This window comes from Triturus cristatus, chromosome 7 (assembly GCF_964204655.1).
Source record: "Triturus cristatus chromosome 7, aTriCri1.1, whole genome shotgun sequence".
In the NCBI taxonomy this organism is placed as follows: domain Eukaryota; kingdom Metazoa; phylum Chordata; class Amphibia; order Caudata; family Salamandridae; genus Triturus; species Triturus cristatus.
In genome coordinates this window covers 483,473,229-483,499,306 of record NC_140590.1, presented here as the reverse complement: position 1 = coordinate 483,499,306, position 26,078 = coordinate 483,473,229, and the positions used below count along the sequence as shown (strand labels likewise).

The 26,078-nt window shown below is 47.5% G+C and overlaps 1 protein-coding gene across 1 annotated transcript in view; it reads left to right on the top strand.

The window, feature by feature from the left end:
- The window catches only part of USP43 (ubiquitin specific peptidase 43), a 920,725-nt gene that overhangs the window by 630,057 nt on the left and 264,590 nt on the right, over positions 1-26,078 (top strand). The window contains exon 7 of the mRNA XM_085616819.1: positions 13,097-13,259. Coding sequence (XP_085472945.1) covers positions 13,097-13,259 — 163 coding nt within the window. The remainder of the gene's footprint in view (positions 1-13,096; positions 13,260-26,078) is intronic.

Below are 26,078 nucleotides of genomic sequence, written 5' to 3'. Positions count from 1 at the left end.
GAGAGGCAGTAGGAGCCGAGCCAAGCCCGCTCGATAGCGGGGGACAAGGGCCTCCTGTTTCTAGGGAAGGCCCCCGAACATGAGGCAGAAAGGGGCTTTTGCCCACTCCAGCCAGAGAGTCGGACCACTTCACAGTTCCCCTGGCCGCGACAGGCCCTCACGGCCCCCAATATCTGTCCGGCGCACCTCTCCTGATGTGGGTGAATTGAACGGAGGGAGGCATGCGATCGGGACAAGCCACAGCCACTAACCATTGATCCCTCCTCCCCTGAAGTTCCGTCACCTTTATTGAATATGAGAATCACTCTCTGGAACACTCGTTTCAGTTTGGGTATCACACCCAGGTACGCAGTCATAGTCCTTGGGTATGAGTGTTCCATGCAGGAGAATAGTCTCACCCACTTTGGTTTGTCTTTAGCGCAGTCTTGTTTTCTGCGTATGAGTCCTGGAGAGGGGTCTCATTCTTTTTGATAGAGGTATTACACCCTGGAGCACAGTCGCGTTTACTTAGTATCACATCCTGGAGTGCAGTCTCACTCGTTCTGTTATACCTGTCAGCCACTGGAGCACAGTCTCATTCACTCAGCATTATTTATGATTAAACCCTTGGAAACCACCGCACTGATTTCGTGTAAGTATCACCCCCATATAGCTCCTTCTCACAGTGTGATCCCCACACTCTAAAGCAGAGTCACTCATTTCATGCACTGTGGAGCAGTGACTCGCTCATCGGGTGTGCCATGCACTTTAGAACTGTCTCGCTCTTGAACATTGACTTTAGTGCAGATTGCCCCTAAGAACAAACATTTTCTGCTTTAAGCCTAACTTGCAGCCTCGGAGCCCCGGGTCTCACCCCTGCTGCCAGCTGCGGTGAGGTCTCTGGTACCGGCATCCTCTGGGCTTGTCCGAGGCGGTACCGCGTGCAGCCCTGAGCGCCAGGACAAGTGCTCTTAATTGAGATAAATGGCCGCAGTGCATTGTGAGCGATTTTTGTGCTAAAGTCTGTGTTTTTTTCCAACAGAAGAATATTGACTTTCCCGGGCCTTAATTCTTCATTAAATGTCAGAGGCAGGTTCACTTGATTGCTTCAGAAATCCCCTCTGTTTAGCGATCTAGCGGCGCCTGCGGAGGGCCTTGAAGAGAACAGCTGTGACGTGCCTCATTACTGTGGAGTTCTTTGGTGGCACGTGGGGGTAGGGGAGGCCTAGGGGCATGGGATAAATAAGGACACGACAGCATGGGGTTACTGTGTGGGCCGAAGACCTCGAGCGGTCTCGCGCCCCTTTATTTATACCGTCGGGCGTGCCCGCCCTCCGGGTGCGTGGATGCGTGAACGGCGTGATGGAACGGGCCGGGTGGCTCCGTTACCACATCCCTCCAATCTTTCAGATACAGAGATCATTTCTCGCTGGACAGTTCAGTTCTTGCGCACGCCACGCAAAGTCTCTCAGTCTCTTACTAGGGGCCGGGTTTGGCCGAAGTCCATACGGCCGACTCCGTGGAACATCTCCTCGGCCATTGGGCGCCTCAGCCTCGGCGGGGGCCCCGCCTTCTCTCTCGTTCGCCCCGGGCAGTGGGGGTGCGTTCTGTGACGGGCTTGCCGGCAATCCTGGTGAGCCGCCCCCCTCCGGGGCCTCAAGCTCTTCCTCCTCCTGGTCGGTCTCGGGGACGCCAGATGTTATTCGTTTGAACCAAGACACATTTCGCGTTACCGTCCGCGTCCCTCTCCTGGCGGCCACCATGGTGCCGCGCACCCCGGTCACTTCCCACACCTCCGGTTCGAATGGGGTGCGATACTTCCAATTCGGGTACCGGTCCTTCAGGATGACCCTGTCTCCCACCTGGAGACTCCTCCCCCGGGCTCTCCTCTTCAGACTGGCTTTCTCGTTGGAGGTCCGCCGTCTTCCTTGCGCCGCCTCTTGGTCTAGCGGCGTGGGCAGCCACACATGACTCGCCGGGATATTGTCCCTGGGGGCCTTCTTGAACAGAAGGTGCGCTGGCGCACACCTGGTTGTACAGTGGGGGGTCCGCCGGTAGGCACTTAGGAACTGCGAGAGGCACTGATCCGCATCTTCTCCTTGCTCGACTCCAATTCTCAGCGCCCGGTTCATCGTGCGCATGAAACGCTCCACTTCCCCATTCGCCTGGGGCCACTGCGGGGTAATTTTCCTGTGTCTGACCCCTCGAGCCGCAAGGTATTCCTGGAACTCTCGCCCTTGGAACGGGGGCCCGTTGTCCGATCGGACTTCCTCTGGCAGGCCCATCATGGCAAATATGCGATCTAGCGCCGCTCGCACCTGGCTGAACGCCGTCGATGACACTACTTCCACCACCGGGAACTTGGAGTGTGAGTCCACCACCACTAAGGTGTGTCGCCCATCCGGGAACGAACCAAAGTCTATACTCAGCTTGGACCAGGGTTCCAGACAGGGTTCCTCCGTGATCACTGGGTGAGGCGTCGGTTCCCCCCCCGTGATGTTGCACGAGTGACAGCTGCGGATGGCTTCCTCCACCAGCGCGTCCATCCGCGGGAACCACACCTTGCTCCGCAGCCTTGCCTTGGTCTTGGAGATGCCTTGATGCCCTTGATGTGCCAACCTGACCACCTCTCCTTGGAGACTCATCGGAATGACGAGGGTTGCTCCTCGCAGGACCACCCCGTGCGGCCCCTCGCTGAGTTCACTCCGCGCGTTCCACACCTGCTGTCGATACACTTTCTCCTCTTCGGTGAGGGCCTGCACTCCATCTAGGAAGTTCCGCCAGTGGTGGGTCGCCAGCGTGTGCTTCACCTTCACGAGGCAGTCGTCCAGTTCCGTGGCTTTGCCGATGTCTTCCAACGTAAGGGCCACCGGGCATGCAGCTTGCGACACTAGGCGGACGAACTCCTCCGTCTCCGCCTCCTCCGCCTGATCAGGGCGCGCCGGCTCCGGGTGGCGGGACAGGAAGTCCGCTGGGTTGCTGGCCCCTGGTCGGAACACGACCTCAAATCGGTACGCTTGTAACTGGACCGCCCATCTCTCGATCCTCGGGGGCCCTAGCCTCGCCGTGCCAGCGAAGAGCGGAACCAGGGGCTTGTGGTCGGTGACCACCCGAAAGTCGTGCCCGTACAGGTAGAGATGGAAGTGTTGGCAGGCCCACTTGATGGCCAGCGCCTCCCGCTCGATCTGCGCGTACCTCATCTCCGTCGCCGTCAGAGCCCTGCTGGCATACGCGGTCGGGACCCATTCCTTCGCCTCCGTCTCCTGCATCAGGACTGCGCCCAGCCCCACGGGGCTCGCGTCCACCACCACCTCTGTCCGCCGGTGGGGCCTGAAGTACGCCATCACCTTGTCATCGATCAGCGCGTCCTTGACCGCTTGGAACGCCATATCTTCCTTGGCCGTCCAGGTCCACGGATGACCACTCTTCGTGAGAAGCCGGAGCGGCTCCGACAGGGACGCCAGATTGGGAATGAACCGCCCGCAGTAGGTTGCCATCCCCAGGAAGCTCCTGACCTCGGTGGCAGATGTGGGCCTCGGGGCAGCGCGGATCGCTGCCGCTTTCTTCGGATCCACTCTCAGGCCTTCCCTCGAGAAGATGTAGCCGAAGAATTCGACCGACTCCTGGTAGAAGGAGCACTTGGCCTCGTGAAGGGTGAGTCCACTATCCGCCAGCCGCTGCAGCGTGTCACGCAGATGTCGATGGTGTTCTTCCAGAGTTCGTGAGAACACTAGAATGTCGTCACTCAGGTTGATGACTCCCTGGAGACCTGAGAGAGTCTCCCGTATGGCGTTTTGGAAAACTTCGGCCGCTGACGAGATTCCGAAGCTCAACCGCTTATACCTCCGCAGGCCAACGTGGGTGGAGAAGGTGGTAATGTTGCGGCTGTCGGGGTGGAGCTCAAGCTGGTGGTACCCCGCGTTGAGGTCCAATTTCGTGAACCACTGTGCGCCGTTGAGGTCGGCCACAATATCGTCCATGGTGGGCGTGAGGTGTCTTTCGCGCTTGACTGCCTTGTTTGGGAGGCGCATGTCTACACACAGTCGGATGGCGCCGGGTTGCTTGGGTTTGGGCGCCACGACCAGGGGGGACACCCACGGGGTCGGACCCGATACTTTCTCAATCACCCCCAAGTCTTCCAATTTTTGCAACTCCTCTTCTACCTGTGGTCGCAGGAGGAATGGTATTCTCCGGTGACGCAGCGCCATGGGCCGGACCGTCGGGTCCACGTGTAGTCTGAACTGCTTTCCGCGTAGGCATCCTAGACCTTGAAACAGCATCGGAAAGTCCTTCAGTATCTCCCTTGCATGCAGATCGTGCACCTGATTTGCGAAGAATACCAGCGCCAGATCTTCGGCGGTGTGGCAGCTCAGCAGGGTGCCCCTCTTGCCTTCCGCCACGTGGAATGTCGTGGCCAACTTCCGGCCTTCGCTGACGACTTCAACGTCGATCACCCCTCGCAGAGACAGTGGCCGGTCACTGTCGTATGTGAAAATTTGGGCTTTGGAGGGTCTCAGGGGTGGGCGTGGCGACAACCTCTCATACTGGCAACTGTCCATGACGTTCACCGACGCCCCCGTGTCAATGAGAGCACTCACCGGGGACCCGGCCACCATGATGTCACACATGGGCGGCGGTCTTCTCCTCGTGCCTTCCCGGCCTACGAACGACACGAAGAAGACTTCCTCTTCTTCTCCCTCTTCATCGAACTCTGGCTTGGAGTTTTCACGCAGGGCGGCGGATTCCTCCGCGGTCAGTTGGTGTACACGCGCCGTTGCCCCCCGTGGGCCGGAAGCACCACCGCGCCCCCTTCGGCCACCTCTGCAGACCTTCGCAAAGTGGTTCGCTCGGCCACACTTCAGGCATGTCTGCCCCATCGCGACGCACCGGCCGCCAGGTGGGTGACCCAGGCCGCAGTTGCCGCACGTGCTGCCCTGTGGAGCTCTCGCGGCTCCTCGCTGTTGACTCGGTCGCTTCTGCAGCGCGTCCACTCTCTCTTCCTTGACCACTGGCGGTTTCGGGGCAGTCGCCGGCCGATTGAGGGCCGCCTCCATCGCATCCGCCCGAGCATTGGACAGCTCGTGAGACCGGCCTAGGACCAGGATGTTCTCAAGGGTGATGCCTGGCTCCCGCAGGATGAGACGTCGCAACGGGACCGACCTGCACCCTTGTATGAGTTGAGCCCGAATCTCTGCCCTCTGGTCTGGCAGCACACAGGACAGCGAGAGTTTCCGCAGGCGTGCATAGAAGACGTCAATGCTTTCGTTTTCTTCCTGTCGCGCCTGGCGAAGCTTAAACCACTCGAAATCAGGGTTCGTTTGGGGATCAAAATGGCGGTTCAGGGCCCTTATGGCGCCCGCATAGTCGTCGTCGTTCCCCCGGTCCGGCAGAGTTTCGAAGAGGTCGTACAGCTCTTCACCCCCGTAGCACATGAGGAGAGATCGTTTGACCGTGTTGTCCATCTCCCGCACTCCGACAAAATAGTGCTCCAGCCGTCCGATCCATGACCGCCACCGCACTGCCGCCGTGGAGGGGTCCGACAATCCGCTGAATGGCGGCAGCGGGGCCACCGCGCTGTGTCCAGGCGCGGCGGCCGCGGGCTGCGCGGCGGCTGCCGGCGGAGGCTGCCGCGCCGTGCCACTTCCGCTGGGGGCCGGGGTCGTCATGTTCGTCACCCTTCACTGCTCGCGCCCCCAGACCGTCGCTGCGTGGCAGGCGTCCAGGCGAGACCTCTGCTGCTGCTGCAGCTGCGCGTGGGCGAGACCTGCGCCGCTTGGATGCTGCGCGGAGGCGAGACCTGCCGGGTATTTTTTCTTGGAATGTGCTTTATTGGTCTCTCTCCCCCTTGGATGCTGCGCGTAGGCGAGACCTGCCGGTTTCCTTCCTTTTTTTTTTTTTCCTCTTAGACTGGCTTCAGTCGTATCACTCCCCCTCAGGCACCGCTGAGGACGCCTCTGCTGCACACTGCCTTCGGGGCCTTCCCCGGCAGAGCTAGAGCCAGCCACGAGCTCACCTGCAGAGCGCCAGCTGCCCTCCAGCGCGAGGACGCGCGCGGCGAGGTCCTCCTCGTTCCGCCTCTGCGGAGAGCGCCGGGCACCCCCCCAGGCAAGTTGTTGGTGCCGGAGAGGCGAGGCGCGGGTAGGCTCCGCCCTCGTCGCCAATGTGGAGCCAAAGGGGAGGCCTAGGGGCATGGGATAAATAAGGACACGACAGCATGGGGTTACTGTGTGGGCCGAAGACCTCGAGCGGTCTCACGCCCCTTTATTTATACCGTCGGGCGTGCCCGCCCTCCGGGTGCGTGGATGCGTGAACGGCGTGATGGAACGGGCCGGGTGGCTCCGTTACCACAATTACTAAGGCGAGGGTTACGCTTCTTTTGGTTTGTAAAGATCCTTTCCCAGCCGCGGTCGGTAGTAGGAGTAACTTCAGGGCGGTGGCGTGGGGTGGGGGGTAGTAAACTATGGATTACGGAGGTTTACAGGTAAATTAACATATAAATTAATAAAACGAATTTCGTTGCGTGCACTGCATCACATTTGGGTATGCAGTGCACGCAACGAAATTCGTTTTATTAATTTATATGTTAACTTACCTGTAAACCTCCGTAATCCATAGTTTAGTACCCCCCCACCCTGCCCCTCCCCACGTCACCGCCCTGCAGTTACTCCTACTACCGACCGCGGCTGTCCTTTCCTGCTGCGACCAGCGGAGTTTCTCTTTGGGATCCGCTGGTCCTATAAAAGCCCTTCACCTGATACTGAGGCACGTTTTACGGCAGTGGAAACCGGTTCAGCAGGGACCCTGGTCATGTGCACAGCTCCATTGATGCTGCGCGGGAGGGAGGCCTGGCCTCCGGGTCCCGTGGCCCATGCAGGTCATACCTGGGAATGAACGGCCACTGACCTCCAGAGTCTGTACAGCGCAGGCATTTATTTTCGATAGAGGCAACCAACCGGCGGATCACCCAAACTGCCTTTGAAAGCATTAAGAGTCCTGGGAAACGGGGAGAGTGGTTAGTTTGAACAATGTGCAACGATGTCACCTCATCGTAGGAGGGTCTGTTACAACCTTATCACAGTCATTTCGAGGTAAAAACTTGACAACACAAATTCTGTATGCATCTAAATGTATGATTTGAAGTGTATATAATATAAATCACACAAATGGATCCCAACAAACAAGATATTTACCCAAATGGAAATTTGAAAATAACAAAGTTATCTTACCTATTGCACATCACATCCACATTTTCCCCATATTAGGCTGTAATTGACCTTATAAATGACTCCGCATAACATTTTATAGCAAAGGACATGTTTTTCTTCAATTAAAACAGGTTTTCTGTGTTGATTTTTGTAATGCTTAGATGCTAGGGTCTATAAAGTGACTGGTCGCATGCTGCCTTCGGGGTGCTTGAGCTCTGCTGGTCCCCTTGAGATATACCAATCCCTCGCTGTCGCACGCTGCCTTTCTTAAAGTGCCCTGCGGGCAGTACATTGGACTTGGGCGGGTCCTGCGAACATGCAGTCTGAAAAACCTGGCCTAGCAATTGGGCTCTCAACAGAAATTATTTGTGAGACCCAATCACCGCAGTCTCCTATAACCTGGCACCTATGTTTACAGGAGCGTCTTAGAACTCTCAATATACCAGGTGAATATACAGGTAACAACTGGCATGAACATGTACAACCTTTGAACCAATACAGGCTTTTCTGATCCCACAGCCATGACAGTACCTGTAAGGATGAATGACCAGTGTCTGGGGTCACATCTTCCCTACCTTGCTGTTTGCTTTTCCATTGAATATTTCCCAGTTTGACTTCTTACCAGGTGGTCTTAGAACTCCAAAGACCATCAAGAGACCAACTCATGTGAGTACTTGCCAGTGGATCCAAAGGCCACTACTAGCTGGAATAGGGGGCACCCAGAGTTATCTCCCTCTCATAGTTCTGGGGAGATTGCTAGTATGAAGGGTTTGCAGTGCGGGTTTGTCTGAGGTGCTTGTCTGTGAATCGTAAGTGTCGTCACACAAGAAAGACATTAAGCTCAACCCAAGGCCAGTCCACCCGCTATTGAGAGAGTGTGAACCTGCCACAAGGACCAGAAAAACAACCTATTGTAGAGTGCTGACCGAACTAAATGAGACAACAGAAAAGTAATTTAGCAAAATCCTGAACAAAGAGAAAAGTAACCAACTGCAAGAATACATAAAATCCAACCACACCCTCCATAACCTTCAATCAGGAAGAGACCACCTTTGCTAGCATTAGTAAAGCTTGCCACACCACCCTCGATGAAAGTAAACAAATGATTCAAATTCTCTGTGGTTTGCTAGCAGCTTATGTTAACTTGGACCTTGAGTTCCTTCTTAAGTTTAAAGAGGATTTTATCGAAGAACAAAAAAGTCCAGAGCAATAATAGCATACATTTTGTAAAAAGAATAAATTGCGAAAAACTTCATAAAAATAAAAAGAAAAGGAAAGAAAAAGAAGAAAAGGGGGGAGAGAGAGAGAGGGATGTCATCAGAAACATATTGCAGCAGTATATCTTAAAAACTAGCAGTGTGAACAAAAATAATTTCACTATTAAGAAATTAACAATTCAACATGAGGCAGAACAGAAATGATAATCAACATTCAGTAATAATAACAAGGTCAAGGAGCCTTAGAAACTTCCTCATTGCGAGGATTATGTAATGGAGTAGGTTGGGCAGACAAATCTAGAAAAGTATTAATGGGTAACCATAATAAATCTCGTTTAATAGCAAGTGTAATGGGATGGACATAAGCCCTGTCTAGTCTATGATTATAGCAAACCCCATACCACCAGGCTTGATAAGAAATAAGAGAGGTATCCTTCCACGCTTTCGTGATCTGTTGAAATGCCACAGCTATAAGGAGGTCAACAATGGAAGTGTTGATATTGGAGGAGGACCATACTTGTGAAATACTACCCAGAAAAATATGAGAAAAAGAAAAGGGGAAATTGGAAGAGAAAATTGTATTAATTTGGTGCCATACTTTACCCCAGAAAAGCTGAACAGCAGGACAGGTAAACAACATATGTTTAAGATCGGCTACCAAGGCCGAACAAGACCAACAGCGAGACGGGATAGAAGAGTCAATTTTGTGTAGTTTGGATGGGGTGATTAAAAGTCTATTATATATGAAAAATAAAGTTTGAGTTGTATTTGCTGCCCTAGAAGATTTCCTTATTTTGATCCAGATGTTATCCCATGTAGAAGTAGAAAAAGAATCATCTAAATCTGACTTCCAGGCGCACTCCACAGCAGACTTCTCTCGATGAGCAGACGCATCTTGCAATTTTTTGTAAATCTGAGAGGCGGAGGGGGAAGAGTGTAAAAACGATAAGGGAATATGAGAAGAAGTATATTGTATGGAGGCAAAAGTAAGAGTATCATAAGCAGTTTGAGCCGCCGCTTTCAATAAGGTATATTTGGAATAAAAAGATAGGGGGAGAGAGAAACGAGCTTGAAGAACAGAAAAGGGAATAGAAAATCCATCTTGAAAAAGTTGGTGAGTCCATTTAAGCCATGAGTTCCTTCTAAAAGAGTCTTTATGAATGGGACAAATTATTTGGCATAGCCTTACAATAGAGTTGGTTATTTCTCCAAAACAGGAGGATACAAACTCTCACCACGACATAGGAATACTCACTGGAAAGAGTGACCCGCGAAGTCCCAAAATGATCATCCCTCTCACTGTTACTTTTCAATATTTAAATGCTTCTGTTGCCCCCATGCTAGAGCATCAGCAGATTCATTTCCAAATATATGTTGATGAAATCCAAATCCTTTGCCAACTGAACAATAAATAAGAAAGTCAACCAGACGTCACAAGATGTCTAGATTACAATTTCTGTTGGATGAAATTATTTTTCTTTTTACCTTTATGCATTTAAGACAGAGTTCCTGTTAATAGGTGTTCTCAACAATAAGTTTCCTTATGAGTGACCCAAGAGCCTGGGCTCCCTATCTTCCTCACCATAGACAATAAAATATTAGGGACAATTTATAATTCAGATCTTCCAGCGCCTCACAAGCTAAATCTGTAGTTAGTGGCATTGCCTTTGAATGGTCCGTGCAGAGCAAACTCCTGCCACTACTGCTGACCATTCATCACGTGGCACTGATGACAAGATCCCTAGTAAAGGCGGGTCTACTAGTATCCTGTAGTCTGTAATGGGCTACCAAAAAGCTAATTGACAGGTTGTAAAGACTGCGAAATCTTGCAGTGGAATGATGCTTCAACCTTCGAAAACATGTCTATTGAAATCCGTCCTTGAGTGCCCCCACTGGCTCCTAGTGAAATCCAGAATTCAATTGGAAATCATTTGCACCACCCTCAAGGACTACTCAATCAAAGGACCTGGTTACGTTTAAAGCCTGTACCCATGTGGGTCAGCTACGAAACCATGATTGGCAAATCTACACCTTCGATCCGTAAAAGCGTGGACGCAGGTCAGTCAGGTCATAGGGTGTCCAGGGCTCTAAGCTCTTGAGTGCTGTGGACTACAGTCTGAGAGGTGACTCCTTGAAGACTGAACCTGTTAAACAGAAAGTAATCTTCTCTGTGGCATCAACAACAGCCTTTGCTAAGGTCTGGCCCTTCACTTGAGTGAGAGGAGCATGAGCGACTCTGGGTACGGGCGTGAGTAATTCTGGGTGTCTTTATAAGTATGTTTGTATGTAGAGGCAGCAGTGTGTGTGCATGTTTGTGTGTACATGCATGAGTAACTATCTAGGTGAAGGCAATGTGGATTGCCTTTCCCATAATGCCATTGGCCAAACTCTGGGGGTATTTGGAGGCACATCTTGAGGATTAACTACAGAGGAGGGCGGAGGGCATGGACACCAACTGGCATATGTGATGAAACAGAGGTACATCTGGCACATTAGCTGGCATGTTAGAAAAGTCGGTATTAGCTGCAGTAAATGTCAAAAAAGGAACACATTGACATTGATTGACGTGTGGACAAATGGAAGCACATCATGGCATTGCCTGTCAAATGTGGGATATTCTGGGCACCGGATGACATTTACTTTTTTGTTCGTTTTTAAACACTTTATTGCATTTTCCAGGAGAGGTACAGATTGTTTTCAACAATAGGTTCACTTCGTTACAAATCTGAGCTTAGTCCAAGCAATAGTCTTTACAGAGGTGAAATGTATAGATAAGTTTTGCAATGCAATTACTAACTCGGTATTGCACGTGTAATCCCGTACCCACCCACCTTAAACTAGACATCGCCACTTAGTTGAATCAACATGTTAAACATTGTAGTTCTGCCCATTGGAAGCCTGTTTTCCCGGTCCATGTAGTGTGTACACCAGCAGGACATTTACTCGTTTATGCTCGTCTGACAGGCCAGCATAGCATAGTGCACATTATACAATAGGCTGGTATGGAGAGCACCAGCGGTCATTTTAGAATTCACTGGCATACGAGTGGGAACCTGGATACATGGGTGCATTCGCTGGTGTATGACAGAAAATACAAGTCTACAGAGTGGCATCGACTGAGATACAACGGGGGACAACCAGGGCACAAGCGAGGAATGACTGGTATCAGTTGGTTAACTGAAGGCACGATGGCATATGATTGGGGACATTGCAACAGTGACTGGCCGATTGACCAACATAAATGAATGCTATTTATGGGCAAAATGAGAACACTTATATTAAATATCAATGTGATATGTGTGAGACAAATTTATGTTTTTTCAGAGAATGACCAGCTGAAATAAAGGGATGAAATTAGTTCATTTACTAATAAAGTGTTTGGGGCAAAATGAGTCTATTTTTCGAAAACAACATATAGAGGTTTGAACACAAAATGATTTTACTTACTAAACGTAACAGACTGATAATATGCGCCAAATTTACTAATCATTTCAAAATGATATTCGAGTAATAATTCTCGGTGCTTTCAGAACTCATATTACTGAGAATATGGTATCATTATTTGATCAAAGAAGCTTCTGACCGGCAACGGTGATGGTTTTCATGACTCAGGTGAATTCATTTTATTAACTGTACAGATACCCTTTTACCACTTTATTAATTCTACATATACTAGCTCCCTGGGGTCTAATCCTCTCCGCTTAGTGTAACTTAGCTCTGCTATTAAACTTGTAAAATCTGTGTCTTCCGTAAAAAAAAACTATGCTAAGGTCTGAAATTATCTGTGTAGCTTTTTAGTTTCCACACTTCCTCTACCAAATATATTCCCGGCAGTATATGACATACTATACTGGTAAAGGAAAGGAGGATGAAATGTGAAAAGTAAAACTGGAAGAAAGTGGTCTATTTGATGGGGGCTGTGTATTATTGCTTATTTGCACTTTCTGACAAATATATGGGCTCTTCTGGCAAGTTTTTTGGAAATTGTACAGTAAAATGCAGGAGAATGTCTAATTTTTCATAGAAATGTTTAGCTCCTGCGTTAGCCAAGATCTTTTTGATTTTTATTAAAATTATGTATTTAATGAACTTAAATGGGGTTTCAGGCAGCCCTCTTCTTCCTTTGGTCTATTGTTATGACAATCACATTTCAATTCTGCCCACTACAGCGTACAGCATGTAGCAGTGGGTCAGTCCATTTCAGCCATTTATTAACTTTACTGTGAGAGATGGCCTTCTGCTCTTTCACAAAAAGCACATCCACTCAGAGTTGCTCCCTTCATTCATTACTAGGGACTTCTTGGAAACGTGTGGTTTGTGAGGTCAAATATTTGTTTTGCTTTTAACCAATTTTTTAAACTATATTGTCGAGGGTCTGCCAGGTCCACCAACAATAAAGTTTTACAAAAAAGCATGACAAAACACATATTGACAAAGCCAAAGGGCTGGCTACCAACGCCAGACCTACTGGCTTTAGAAGTGCTTGATTTTCTTTGTGAGGGCAGGTGAAGTGCATTTTCCATCCCTCAAACTTGAGCTGTCGACTTGGCCCGCTTCACTGCTTCTGTAAAGTATGACAAATGTGTTCACATATCACTTGTTTGAAAACTATGCAGCCATTACTACATACCAGCCAAAAATGATATTGGGGATTGACCTTTTCTACTCTTTCTATTGTGCTCTGCTCCATTATAGGAATCCCCCAGAGTCTGCCATCATCGCCTGTCCCTCCGGATGTCGAAGGTCAAAGGTTACCTGCTCATGGCATGTCATTATCGGAGTACCTGCACCACAGCAGCAGTGGTAGAGTTCTTCTCCTGATCTGCAACATGGACGGGGCTGGGAAACAGGCGACCAGGTAGACAAGTTCAGCTTTGTGCTTTAGCAGTGTGGAGTGGGAGGAGGGACACAGGCCAGGCTCCTGTATGAAGTAACACTGAATTGTTAGTTCACTTTTGGGATGTTTTCACGACTTGAGCCTGTGGCAGTAACCTCATGGGAAGAAGATGGGTAATGGGTGTGCTGCCCCAAGAGACCGGTTTCCCAAGAGGGACTCTTTGCTGCCGAGATGGGTAATGAGAAGACAAAACCAGTGATCAGGATGGGATTTGTGGATCATATCGAAATTATCAAGAGAGTACAACTATTGGACTATGCAATTCAACTTGTTTTCGGGTATTTATTGCCTGAATAACCTCTGGGCCTAGCTGCTGTCTCTAAGCACTTTGTTGCACATAACATGCATATACCTATTACACAATTCTAGATAATGAATGGAGATAGGCAATCTAGTCACACTTTTGGAGCTAGGGTGATCATATTGTGGAAGATATTACAAAGCAAGAGGTTTCAGCTTTTAATGGTTTGGGCTGTAGCCACATATTCAGTGAAAGATTGCACCTTAATTCCGCTGGATAAAGCGACAGCATCCCACCCCCTATTTGGGTACAGACATTTGATGTAGCCTAGCGGAGTGGCAAGATCCAAGTAATGACACCTAATAAAATGCTACATTTGTTAAAAAAAAAAAAATCCAAACAAAATAAGTGCAGTATCCTAAATTTTCGCTTAGAAGCCCACCACCAGTTGCTGAATACCTTGTCTTCCACCACCTAACAATTCTGTCTCTTTACCACGCTCTTGCGTGTTCTTTTCATCCTTGCTTTTTAGGTCTCGCCTGAGACAGCGCATGCTGTCTCTTCGAGACATTTAGTAAGTGGCTTTTAAAAGTGCCACCAGAGGCTTTTGGTGGCCTAAAGCTTAAGTGCACGTGAGCATGCACGACCGCAGCCGCCATCTGCCTTTCTGTCATGGCTCATTAAGCCTCCTCCACCCCCTTGCTGTCTGCTCTCACTACCCCCCGCTCTTCTCCCCCCTCCCTTCTGCCCCTCCCTCCTCATTAGCTTGTTATTCTTAACTTCGCAACCCTGTTGTCCTAGCGCTTTTCCCATAACTTTCAGCTGTGTTGCATGGCTGAAAGTTATGATGAAATAGCGCTGAGGTGCATTTGAGCGCTATGAAAAAAGCGCTATAACGTGTTAAATGGAATGAATGGAGCCACAACAAACACATCTTTGGCTGCACCAGGCTGGGCCAGAGCACAGAGCTCATTATTTCTATAAGGTATGTTTGCAGTAAGTCAAGCACTAGATACTCCAGATTTTAGCCCATTTGAGGAGCCTTAGAAAACATGGCTTGTATTTAACGTATCAATAGTAGTACACTGTACTGCTAGGTGAAATGATCCGCATTCATGGGTGACTGTTTGTGGAGGGGGTTGGTCTGAAAGGGAATAGATGATGATTTATGGATGGAGCTTAGAAAAGCAGAGCCCAGACGTCCATTAAATGAGGACCGTGCTAATAATTCCAAACAGAAAGCAGAGGCCAGCGCAGGGACTTTACCACTCATCAGCTGACCCCCGGGTTCTATGAGTAGCTCATATTGCAAAGCATGGCAAGTGCTCATATATATATATATATATATATATATATATATATATATATATTATCTACTGGCGGTCGCCAGTAGATAGTTATAGTTAGGACCGTGTTTCCATAGGAAATCCGCAACATTCTATTTGGAATAACTTTGGCGCCGATTGACGAATCCTCGCGAAATTCTCAAAATAGGTGGGGCGCTCCGCTCCTACCCTGAAAGTCTCGGGGGGATTCGTCAAGCGGGGGCTGAGAAAAAGGGGGGGTCCCAAAACGCGTTTTCCCCATGCATTTTTCCATAGGACCTTTAGTCCGAGCTACAGCCCGAACGGCTGAACAGAATTACTTGAAATTTGGCAGAGAGGTAGCCCTCAGGTCAGGGATCTGCCTTTTGAAGGTCTCGTGTAAATCTGTTCAGTATTTCCTGAGAAATTAGCATTTAAATCAATATATATATCTATGGGCGCTCTCCGAGCGCGTACCGTAAGCTTACCGTACGCGCACGCCGCCGTGCACGAGCGCGATTCTGATTGGTTGTTAGATCTCAGTAAACATTCGAATCGGTCGAAACCAGGAAGTGTCGGCCGCCATTTTGTCTTTCGCAGTCTGAGGGGGTGAAAAACAAAGGTGGATAACGTGAAAAGGGGGCAGGCTGGACAGTTCCTGACCCCCTAGCCTTTGTCAGGGGGTCCCAGAAGGACCCCCAAGGGCAAAAATTAATTTTAATTTTTTTTCAAAAAATCGCCGAATGCGCGTAGCGTACGCGCACGGCGTAAACGGAGAAATTCCGCGAGGAGAAATTCCGCGAACTTCGCGTAACTATTACGCGTACCGTGCGCGCACGGCAAAAAAAAAATTTCAAAAAAGAAAGCTTAAAAAAAAATAAAAAAAATTGTGAGGTAAGGTTGGCTCTTAAAAGAGCCGTTGGGTTAATACAGGGATGGAGGAAAGAAAGAATGGGAATATTATGAGCGTCTACAAACGTGATGGTCTATCTTATTGTTAATAAGGGAAACACTGGTCTCCCCAAAAACAATAAGACCACAACACGTTGTACACCTCATTGCAACCCTCCCAAATCGAGGGTTAATGTCCAGAGGAGCAGAAGAAGGTGATGCTCCCACCTCAGAGGAAGGGCTCAGCTGAGCTGCCGATGATGTACTCGGCTGAGCTTCTGAGGTTGGGCTCAGGTGACTTACTGAAGAGTTTTCTCCAGTATGTCGAGCAAAGGTCCTGGGATGTCTATCCCTAAGGTGTCTCTTCATAGAGTGATTTCCAAAGGAATACTTCTTCCTTGGATCTCCTCTAGATAAAACACGGTGACAAAGTGTGCAAGTGACCAATGGAGCATTGACCTTTTTCTGCCCCTCTGGAAAAGTAAAATACTCCCACACAAAAGAATCCTTTTGTTTCCTCCTTCTCTGTCTGATGATGGTGCTGCTAGGCTCACTCTCAGAAGAGGTCTGCTGCTCTGCCATTGTATCTCAATGTCAATTCAGCTCCTTCTCCTAGGGGATCTCAAGCAGTAATGAGGGAAATGGGTGTGGTGTGGGAAGTTTCTGGAACTGAAAGTAGTTTCAACCAATAAAGTGTTCTTTGTGGATCACATGACCTACCGTGCGCGCTCCGTAAGCTTACGGTACGTGCTCGTAAACAAGTACGCATGCGCAAACGTGACGCTTACGGAGCGCGTACGTAAGACGCACTCGCGCATGCGCGTTACATGCCCCTGCGTAACCGCGACGTTGCTTCCGCGCAACGCGCATGCGTGTACGCGTACGTCACGTACGTATCACATAAGCGCACTGTACTTATGACGTACGGAGCGCGTAGCGTCAGCTTACCGTACGCGCATCGTATCACGTAAGCGCACCGTACTTATGACGTACGGAGCGCGTAGCGTCAGCTTGCCGTACGCGCACGGAAAAAAATGCATAAAAAAAAAATTAACCATACCATAATGCAGGATATAGTACATATATTATTTTATACATAGGTTTACCAAAAATCTCAAAAAAAAATTTGCGTTTAAAAAACCGTACAAATTCACTGAAAAAACCATAGGTTTCACACACGTTATCGTTAGGAATTAGCATTTAAAAAACCTTGCAAATTCACTGAAAAAACCATAGGTTTCACACATGTTATAGTTAGCTGGACATTTCACTCGTAAAAAACCAATGAAATTCCCCCGTTATAGTTAGTGCAGGCAACTATAACTCACGCGACCGCAATCCTCTGTTGATGCTAATACTGTATCTTTAGCTATACATATATTACAAATATTTATTTTTCATAAAGACACATATGTCATCAGTGATGTAATATCTGACATCATCAGCAGAGGATTGCGGTCGCGTGAGTTATAGTTGCCTGCACTAACTTTAACGGGGGAATTTCATTGGTTTTTTACGAGTGAAATGTCCAGCTAACTATAACATGTGTGAAACCTATGTTTTTTTCAGTGAATATATATATATATACACATTCTCTTCTGTCCACTGAGTGCATGTGTAGAGATCGTGTGCACCAGCAGGCAAAGCAATGCAGGCACATTTCACTGTCACGATATGGAAAACCAATATACATGTTTCAAACCTTTGCTCTAATAACATAATACACCGTGCCCACTGTCCTAGCACTTTTCCTATAACTATTAGCCATGTTGCATGGCTGAAAATTATTTAAGAAATAGCTCAGTGCTGCTTTGTAGTGATTTGACAAAAGTTATTGCACTGCCCGCATTATACCACTTTTGTTTTTTCTTTCAGTCATGCTACACGGCAGCCGTGCTGCTGTACAACATGGGTAAAAGACCATGACAATAGCTTTTCATAAATCCACGACCCATCTATCCACTATTTCACCTTTCCACCCACCCACACATTTTTCTATCAATCACTTTCTCTTCTATTATCCTTTCACCTAATATCCATCTATTCACTCATTCATCCTTACACCCTTCCGTCCTTCCTGTCCTCTATCGAACCTCCCAGTCATCCTTTCACTGTTCATCCATTCACCAATCCTTTCTTTCTTCCATTCTCAACTCATCCAGCCACCCAACTCCCTTCTATGCACTCTTCCATCTTTCCACCCTTCCATTCATCCTTTTGTGCCAGCAGTCTTCCAGTCCTCTTTTCATTCATCCATCCTTTCACTCGTCCTTTCATCTTTCCAAACCTTCTTTCACCCTTCTTTGTTTTCCTCTTTTCCTCCAACCCCCATTCCTTCTGTCCCTATTTTAATTCTTCCTTCCACACTTCCTTCTTTGCACCCTTCTTTTGTTTCACACTTCATTCCACTCTTCCCTTCACATTTCTTTATCCTTCCATTCATACTTGTATCCTTCCTCGTTCCTTCCCTTCCTCATTTCACCATTTATATTTAGCAATCTATTTTTCTTCCCTCTTTGATTTTTTACTTTATTATCTTTCTATGTACCTCTAGCTGTTTGATGCCTCTACTTTTCTGGTTTTCCACATTTCATTCATTCAATCCTCTGTCTCCTTCACGCACTTGGCTAAGTTGTCAGCCGTAGGCCTACACGCCTCAGCTCTTTCTGTTCTGCTAACCTGAAGACGGACGAGGCCCTCAAAAGAGTCAACATTTTAGTGCCTTATCAGCCAAGTGGCTCATGTCAACACCCACCACACCTCTAGCTGCTATAGTAGAGAGTTTCGGCATAGCCAATAGGGCTCGCCTTTGGGACCTTAAGTGTTTAGTTATCCAGCACAATATATGTGGTGCAACAACATCTACTGTTGCATGGGTAAACACTTATAAGGTCCCAAAGGCGAGACCTATTGGCTATGCCAATGCTTGTTACCCTTTGCTGATGTTTATCTTTCTATCTTTTCATGAAAGTATGATGATGAAAAATAATTTAGTCACCAAAAATAAGTCCCTGGCCATTAACTTCGAACCACTGCCACAAATTAAGGACTGGCATCCTTAAAACGGCAATATTTATTTTTATCCACATTGTTAGACCTGCCATCCTCGGAGTGGTTCTCTCCTATTTTTTTGCCTTCATCTGTCGTGTTTTGCTGACTTAATATTTGCTGGCATTAGGACTCTGCACATTTTAACGTTGCTAACCGGTGCTAAAGTGCTTGTGCTTTCTCCAGGGCTTAATTTGTGAAAAATAAGTGCAGGGTCCCTCACAGGATGCCACTGCAGCTTGCTTGCACCAGCCCATTGCTCCTTCCAACATTGCCATTGCCAGTACCAACACAACTACTAAGCATCACACTCCTCCAAGTTTGACAATTCAGCCTATTCAAGGCCCCTAAAGCTACAAGAGTGGCTTGGAAGGTAGGTATTAGCCATTTCTAATGTACATTGAAGTTAATAAACAAGATGTTTAGCTTGTTTCTATATGAGATAAACAGCGCCACCATGTGGCAGACTGTCATAAGTGCTGTGTTGACGATTAAGTGCTGGTGCTGAACACTGGACACCACTGGCTAAAATTTCTGGCCGTCTCCTTAAAACATGGTGAAATGGTCTTATACCCAACTGGCAAATATAATTTACATGTTAGTCCCTAGTAAAGTGGTACTATATATACACAGGGCATGCAAACTAAATGCTACTAGTGGGCCTTCAGTAATCCTTGTGCCACCCACTTAAGTAGCCTTTAAACCTGACTCAGGTCTGCCATTGCAGCCTAAGTGTGTCATTTTAAACTGCCCTTTTGACCTGGAAAAATAAACCCTTTGCCAGGCCCAGAGCTTCCCTTTTAACACATAGAATTCACCCCTAGGGTAGGTCCTGAACAGCTCAGAGGGCAGCGTGCAGTGTATTTCAAAAGTTGGGCATGTACTTTTGAGTTTAAGTGACCTGGTAGTGAAAAACTACTAAATTCATTTTTCACTACTGCAAGGCCTACCTCCCCCATATTATTACATTGGAGTAACTTTATTACATTTAATATGTAATAAATTTCATTTGGGAGCAGATGGACAGGTCGAGTTTGGTGTAATTGGAATTAAAAACCCTCTTTAAGGGAAGGAGCTGCCACTTACTATCATTGTACATCACAAAGGTTCTGCCTGAGCACTTTCACAAAGGATTTGTTACAACTCTTTTGTGACCCCAGGCAAGTTGGGGAAAGGACAGGGAGGAAGGGAATGCCTGACACCTCAGGGGGGTGGAAACCTAGAAGCTTCTCCTACTTCAAAGTAGGCACCAGGTATACATATTGGACCTCCCAGACGTGGGACCCGTGCTCACTACGCCACTGGAGTCAAGCTATCCTGGCTGATGACGGCTGATAGCCAGTAACCGGTCCTAGGATGCTTGATTCCGGTCCAGGGAAGACATGGCTTGGCAGTTCGGGCTGGACTGTTCCCATGAGGCACAGGGGCAAGACTGAATTGCATATGGCCATGTCTAAACTGGGGTGGTGTAGTGGGCAAAATAAAGATGGATTTAACCCAGATCTCTTGACTGGGGGAGAATGTCTGCATTGTCAGCATTCCGTCCATCATTTGTTTGTTGTAACGCTGAAAGGACTGTCACTCTGCTGAACTGCTACCCTGCTGTGCTTCTCTTTTGCCTGGGTGAGAAGGACTGAACCTGCATCTCCAAACCCAGGACGCCAGAACGACTACAAGGGCTAGTTGGATGGCCTCCTGATTAGAAACCACATGAACAGTACAAGCTTACACCAACCTTGAACCCAGCACCTGGACTTTGCCATTTGTTATTCATGCCCTCCCAAGTGGTACCACCCCAGTACTGGACCCTTGGAAGTGTGCTGGAAGGTGCTCTGCCAGCCCATCTATGGATTCAGCAGAACTAACGCATCTCCTTTGTGGCGCAGTGCATATCCAGCAGAACCGGCACATCACCTCTGCTGCTCGACGCACCACCTTCAGAACCGACACATCACCTCCCCAGTGCAAGGATTCTGAATCATCTTCAGCAGCCCATGGGAACTGCTGGTGCGCGACATATCTCCAGGCAAGGACATCTCCTTGCCCAAAGCAGCCCATCATAACTGCTGCTGTAAAACACATCTTCACACAAGGAAATTGCATCACACTTTGCAGCTTTCTCGAACCACCACGATGCATCTCCTTACCGGACCTTACATCGCCTCTGCTGCATGACGCATCCTTGATGCAGGACTCCTCGTCTATTCACAACCAGTATTAAGATACTATGCTCAGCAGACCAGATTTTTGTTGTTTTGGTCTTAAATAATTTATTAAACTCTACTCTATTTTTCTAAATTGTTGTGGAATTTTTCTTGTGCTGTTACACTTTATTACAGTTTGAAGTGCTGCATAAATACTTTACACATTGCCTCTAAACCTGACTGCTCTGTGCCAAGCTACCAGAGGGTCGAGCACAGGTTAATGTGGGGAACAATGGTTGTGGTTGCTGGATTAGTAGGGTTTCACCCCCCTAAACCAGTAACCCAATTTTTTACACCCATCTACTACTGTCTGAAGTTTCTAAAGGCTATTCATGTTTAACAACCCATTGAGGAAAGGGGAGCGCTCAGTTGGGAAAGATGTTTAAAACCGGTCATGTTAATATGTACACACTTGGCACAGTATGTGAAAAGAAACTGTCTGAAATTCCACACTGCAGAATTTTGTTTAGTGCCTACAACTTAATCTTCAGCTTTTTTTTAAACAAATTTTATTGATTTTATTGGTAGTACAGCACGGCCTAGAAGGCCAATATATATATATCAATCGTAGTACAGTTATGAGCAATCCAGTATTCGTTTTATTCAAATCAAGTAAATTCCTGGTATATAATCACAGGAAACGTGGTAGGGTGTGTGTTTTTTCAAGGATCACTTAAAGAATATATTTATTGAATGTTTAACAGTATATGGGTGAAGCTCCAAATTCTCTGCATATGCCTAAAATCCTCACAGTCACCTTTGCACTGTCTTGTTGAACAATCACACCAACTTCTGGGTGAGCAAGTACTTCAGGAACCACTTAAATATTTCTGCCCAAGTACAGCAAAGCTCTGGTAGTTTAAATAGGTGTGGGTATCAGACTGAGGTGTGTCAACATGAGTGCAAGACCAAGCCAGCATTTATTTATTTGGAGGATTTACAGAGCACTAGCGGATTTCCTTGGTTCGTCTTCGAGCACTTTGGCCTCCATTATGAGTGTCAAGTAAAATTCTGAAACGTGTATATCTGTTAGAATTATAAGTTGGTTATCAGAATTTTTCACATGAATAACAAAGGAATTTTAATAGAGGCATTTTGTGGCTGGGATCTGTGCAAGGAGACAAAATGGGGAGTTAAATTCCAGTCAGCGAGACAGTATTCCCAATCCTTCAGTCTGTACCCCCATGGATGCTGAATTTGATTTTAAATGAGCCAGGACTGTTCAATTTTTTGCCTTTTCTGAAACGAATGTAGTTCTGGATGAACTGGGCCAAGAAGGTTTCCTTCCGCACCACCAAATTTTGCTGCATCATCTATAGATTCTTACATTAACTGATGGTATGGTCTACGACGTCACAATTGCATCTCTGGCCCTGTTTGGGTAATGCATTCTTGCGAGACGCAGCACCTGTGAAGAGACTGCAGTTGACTGTCCCCTCCTGGACAGAGCAAGCATTGGCATAGCCAATAGGTCTCGCCTTTGGGACCTTATAAGTGTTTAGCCATGCAACAGCTGATGTTGTTGCACCAAGGATATTGTGCTGCATAATTAAATACTTATAAGGTCCCAAAGGCGAGACCTATTGGCTATGCCAATGCTTGTTCTATATGTTCCGGTTTGGCTCTTTTCGGATTGGGTGCGAACACTTTTCTCTGCTTTATAGAATGGTTTAGGGCCCAATAGGTTCCGGTGGGGACGAGGTTGCAGCCTTCTTTTAAAGCGGCGCGTCCTCTTTCACCCGGTCTCTCCGGTCTTGAATGTCCATTGAATATCCATCTCAAAATGGTGTTCAAGTGAAGAATGTCAAAGTGGATATTTTTGTGACATGAAATCTGCTCTCATGCACAGTTGTTCATCTAAAAAGATGTGTAACTTATGGATGCATTATAAGTATTTGCCAGAAGAATTCTCGAATTACATTCTGCAAATGTTTCTATTGTGTAACTTCTACTCTTGAGCCAGATGATGTCAGTCTTTGTGCCACTCACCCAAAGTCCACTATTGTGCATCTAAGATTCTTTATCGGTGACACATAAACGCAAATAATTATACTGAACCAAAGGACCGCATCGAGTCATCGGATTAAGACTGAAAACCGAGGCACCAGATTTGAATGAGATACAAAAGCAGAGAGGTGAGTACATCTCCGCGGGAACCCACAGTTCTGCTTAGTAGGGGTGAATAAAAAGATCCCAGGTCGACAGTTGTAGTGCGGTCAGCCAGAAAGAATGCACCCATAGAAGGGTGACTTTGTCCCAAGTAAGGGAAATATCATTGACACAAGTCCAATACGCCTGTTGTAAATGTTCTATGTTGTATCATTGGGAATTCTAAATCCACATGCTCAGCCATTAGTATGGCATCTTAACGCTTTGGGTGAACCTTCTACTGAAACAGCAGTGACAGCTCCTTCACAGGTTTTGAAATGAAGGCTTTATTCATTCATGACATGAATGCTTGGACATGGATATGTGTCTTACATAATAAATAACATCTGTCAATACCAATGAAAAGAAAGGTATGACTTTTTGCTCGTATATTACAACTCCTCCTCCGTCCATAAAAGTATCGTCTCGTTTTTATGTCTTGTGTTTTATTGATAGGTTTAACTGTGGCAGAGGGGATGTGTAAAATTTCGCCCTCCCCTCCCCCTACCGCAGAGTGTGATCAGAGGCCATCGAGTTTCCGACGTCACACTGGGCAAATGGCCCTGCATTACGCCCCAGCACTACAGTCGGCCAACGGCATACAGTATAAAGATGTTGCACCTTCACTACACGATCGACGCCTACCTGGATAGAAGGTTGCACCAGCTTTGTAGAGATGTCCCTCCCCCATTTGACTGCACACTGGCCACAAAGCAGAAGGCACAAAGTATACTCAACATGCCCATATGCGGCAGAGAGCGCATGTTCGTGTGAGCAGATTGCAGAACGAATGCCACGATGTTCGCCGTGCCTAGAGAGGAGTGCAGCACATCTCTTGCCGGATGTCAAAAGGGCTCCCTGCTGCGTGTCCCATTGATTCAGCCAAACAAAGAGCGCAATTGAGAAAGCACAAGTGCTTGAAAGTGCAGATGCACGCTGCCACGCTAATTGCAAACAGGTGGCACGAAAGTAGAAGGCGCGAAGTATACTCAACATGCCCATATGCGGCGGAGAGCATTTGTTTGTGTGAGCACATTGCAGAACGAATGCCACGATGCTCGTCGTGACTAGAAAGGAGTGCAGCACATCTCTTGCTTGTTGTCAAGAGGGCTCCCCGCTGCGTGTCCCATTGATTCAGCCAAAGAGCGCAATTGAGAAAGCACGAGTGCTTGAAAGTGCAGGCATGCGCGCGGCCATGCTAATTGCAAACAGATGGCCCCTGCGTGCCGCTGCTCGCTCCCGCAAGGTGGATGCCAGCACAAGCACGAGTGCTTGAAAAGAGCTGACAGATTTCTAAAGGTCCTCTCCTAGCGCAGCGCATGCGTGCTGCGCTAGGCTCGACCTAAAAAGTGGATGGGTGTCATCTGTTTTTTTCTGATGGCTATCCTTACCACTAGATTTGGTAGCCCAATGTAAATAAATTATGGTTAAGAACAACCAGGGCAACTACAAATACAATGCAACAATAAACCCGACCACTCAAGAGTCCACTGAGATTGCCTTATGATTTTTTTCATATATTTATTCTTCTTCAGATTCAAATAACCAACAATGTTGGGCTTTTTTGTTTGCATTAGAGTTAAGCAACAAAAGACCGGCTCCCCCACTCTCATTCACACTGAACATATCCCCCTGTCTTTCAGAAAGTGCTTCCTCCATTTCAAGGATCTCGACATTCAAGCTCTCTCCTAGAGTACTGTGATGTACAGGGTCAGACTGGGACAGAAAATAGGCCTGGGAACCAAAATAAAAGTGGCCACATTAGTGAATTAGAAAGCTAAAAGTAGCACGTTTCCAATTTGGGGCAGTTTTGAGTTCGTAAAGAGACGCTTTGTAAGTATTTTAAAATGTATGGTAGACTGCATGGATTTGAGCTTGCTGCAGGCAATGTTTGTTTTAATATCTGGGAAATCAACACTGAACACCGACCCAGAAACCACACGACCATCCCACAAACAGCCAAAAAAACAGCCTCCTGTGCCCCACCAATGGATCTAAAAGCGACAGAAATAATTTAAAAAAATCTTCTGCCCCCAACAAAATGGTTGGACATAGTCTTCACCTATGTATCTTGCCTGACCACATAGGCAAAGAAGTGAACGACTGCAGGCGGCAGTCAAGTAGAACGTGCCCTGCATTTAAAAGACTTTGGACTCCAGACCCTATTTGCGTAAGGAAAATTAAATAGATGGTCTGGAATCTGAGGCTGGTGTTTCATGAAATGCCATATGATGTGTTATGCTAGCAGATATTGATCAGCGTATGGGCTAATGTCTCATGCTCCTGGCACAGCTGCACCATCCTGCGAGTTTTACTTCGCCCACCTGAATATGCCCTGTTGAGGTGTGTCATATCTCTTGGGGCCTCATGTAGAGAAAACCACGGTGTCCATTATGATTTGTTGACTCCCAGAGACAGACTGGGGACACCACATTTTTCTGTGTTCCAAGAGGTAAAGTCTACTGAGAGCCTCAGGGAGCATTCTAGTCCAGCCTTTCCCTTTTACGTAAAGCATTTGACTTCGAACTTTGCCTCGGGTTTATGTTCATGCTCCCCAGGATTAGAGCTGCCGATCTCTCCTCCCAAATGAGAACAATCTTGGAGAAAGATCTTCCTGATAGGACGGTCTACCTGCTAGCTGACGAGCTCCCTGGAATAACAGACGCACCTAGGAGACATTGAAAGTCCAGGACCTCCTGCCTGTCTCCCAGAGATGGTTGGTGATGCCTGACTGGGGGTAAAATAACAGTGGTCTACACAGATTGACAACAATGTACAAGGTGTAGGTGAGCAGGCTCGGCGCATTGGCCCTTACTTTCAGCCTTACTCCCTTTCATCAGCAAAGGAACCTGCATTCACTTTACTAATATCTGGACTCCTAACCCCTCCATATAGAAAGAATCGGCATTAGAACCCTAACTTCCTGTGCTACCCTATCTTAAAG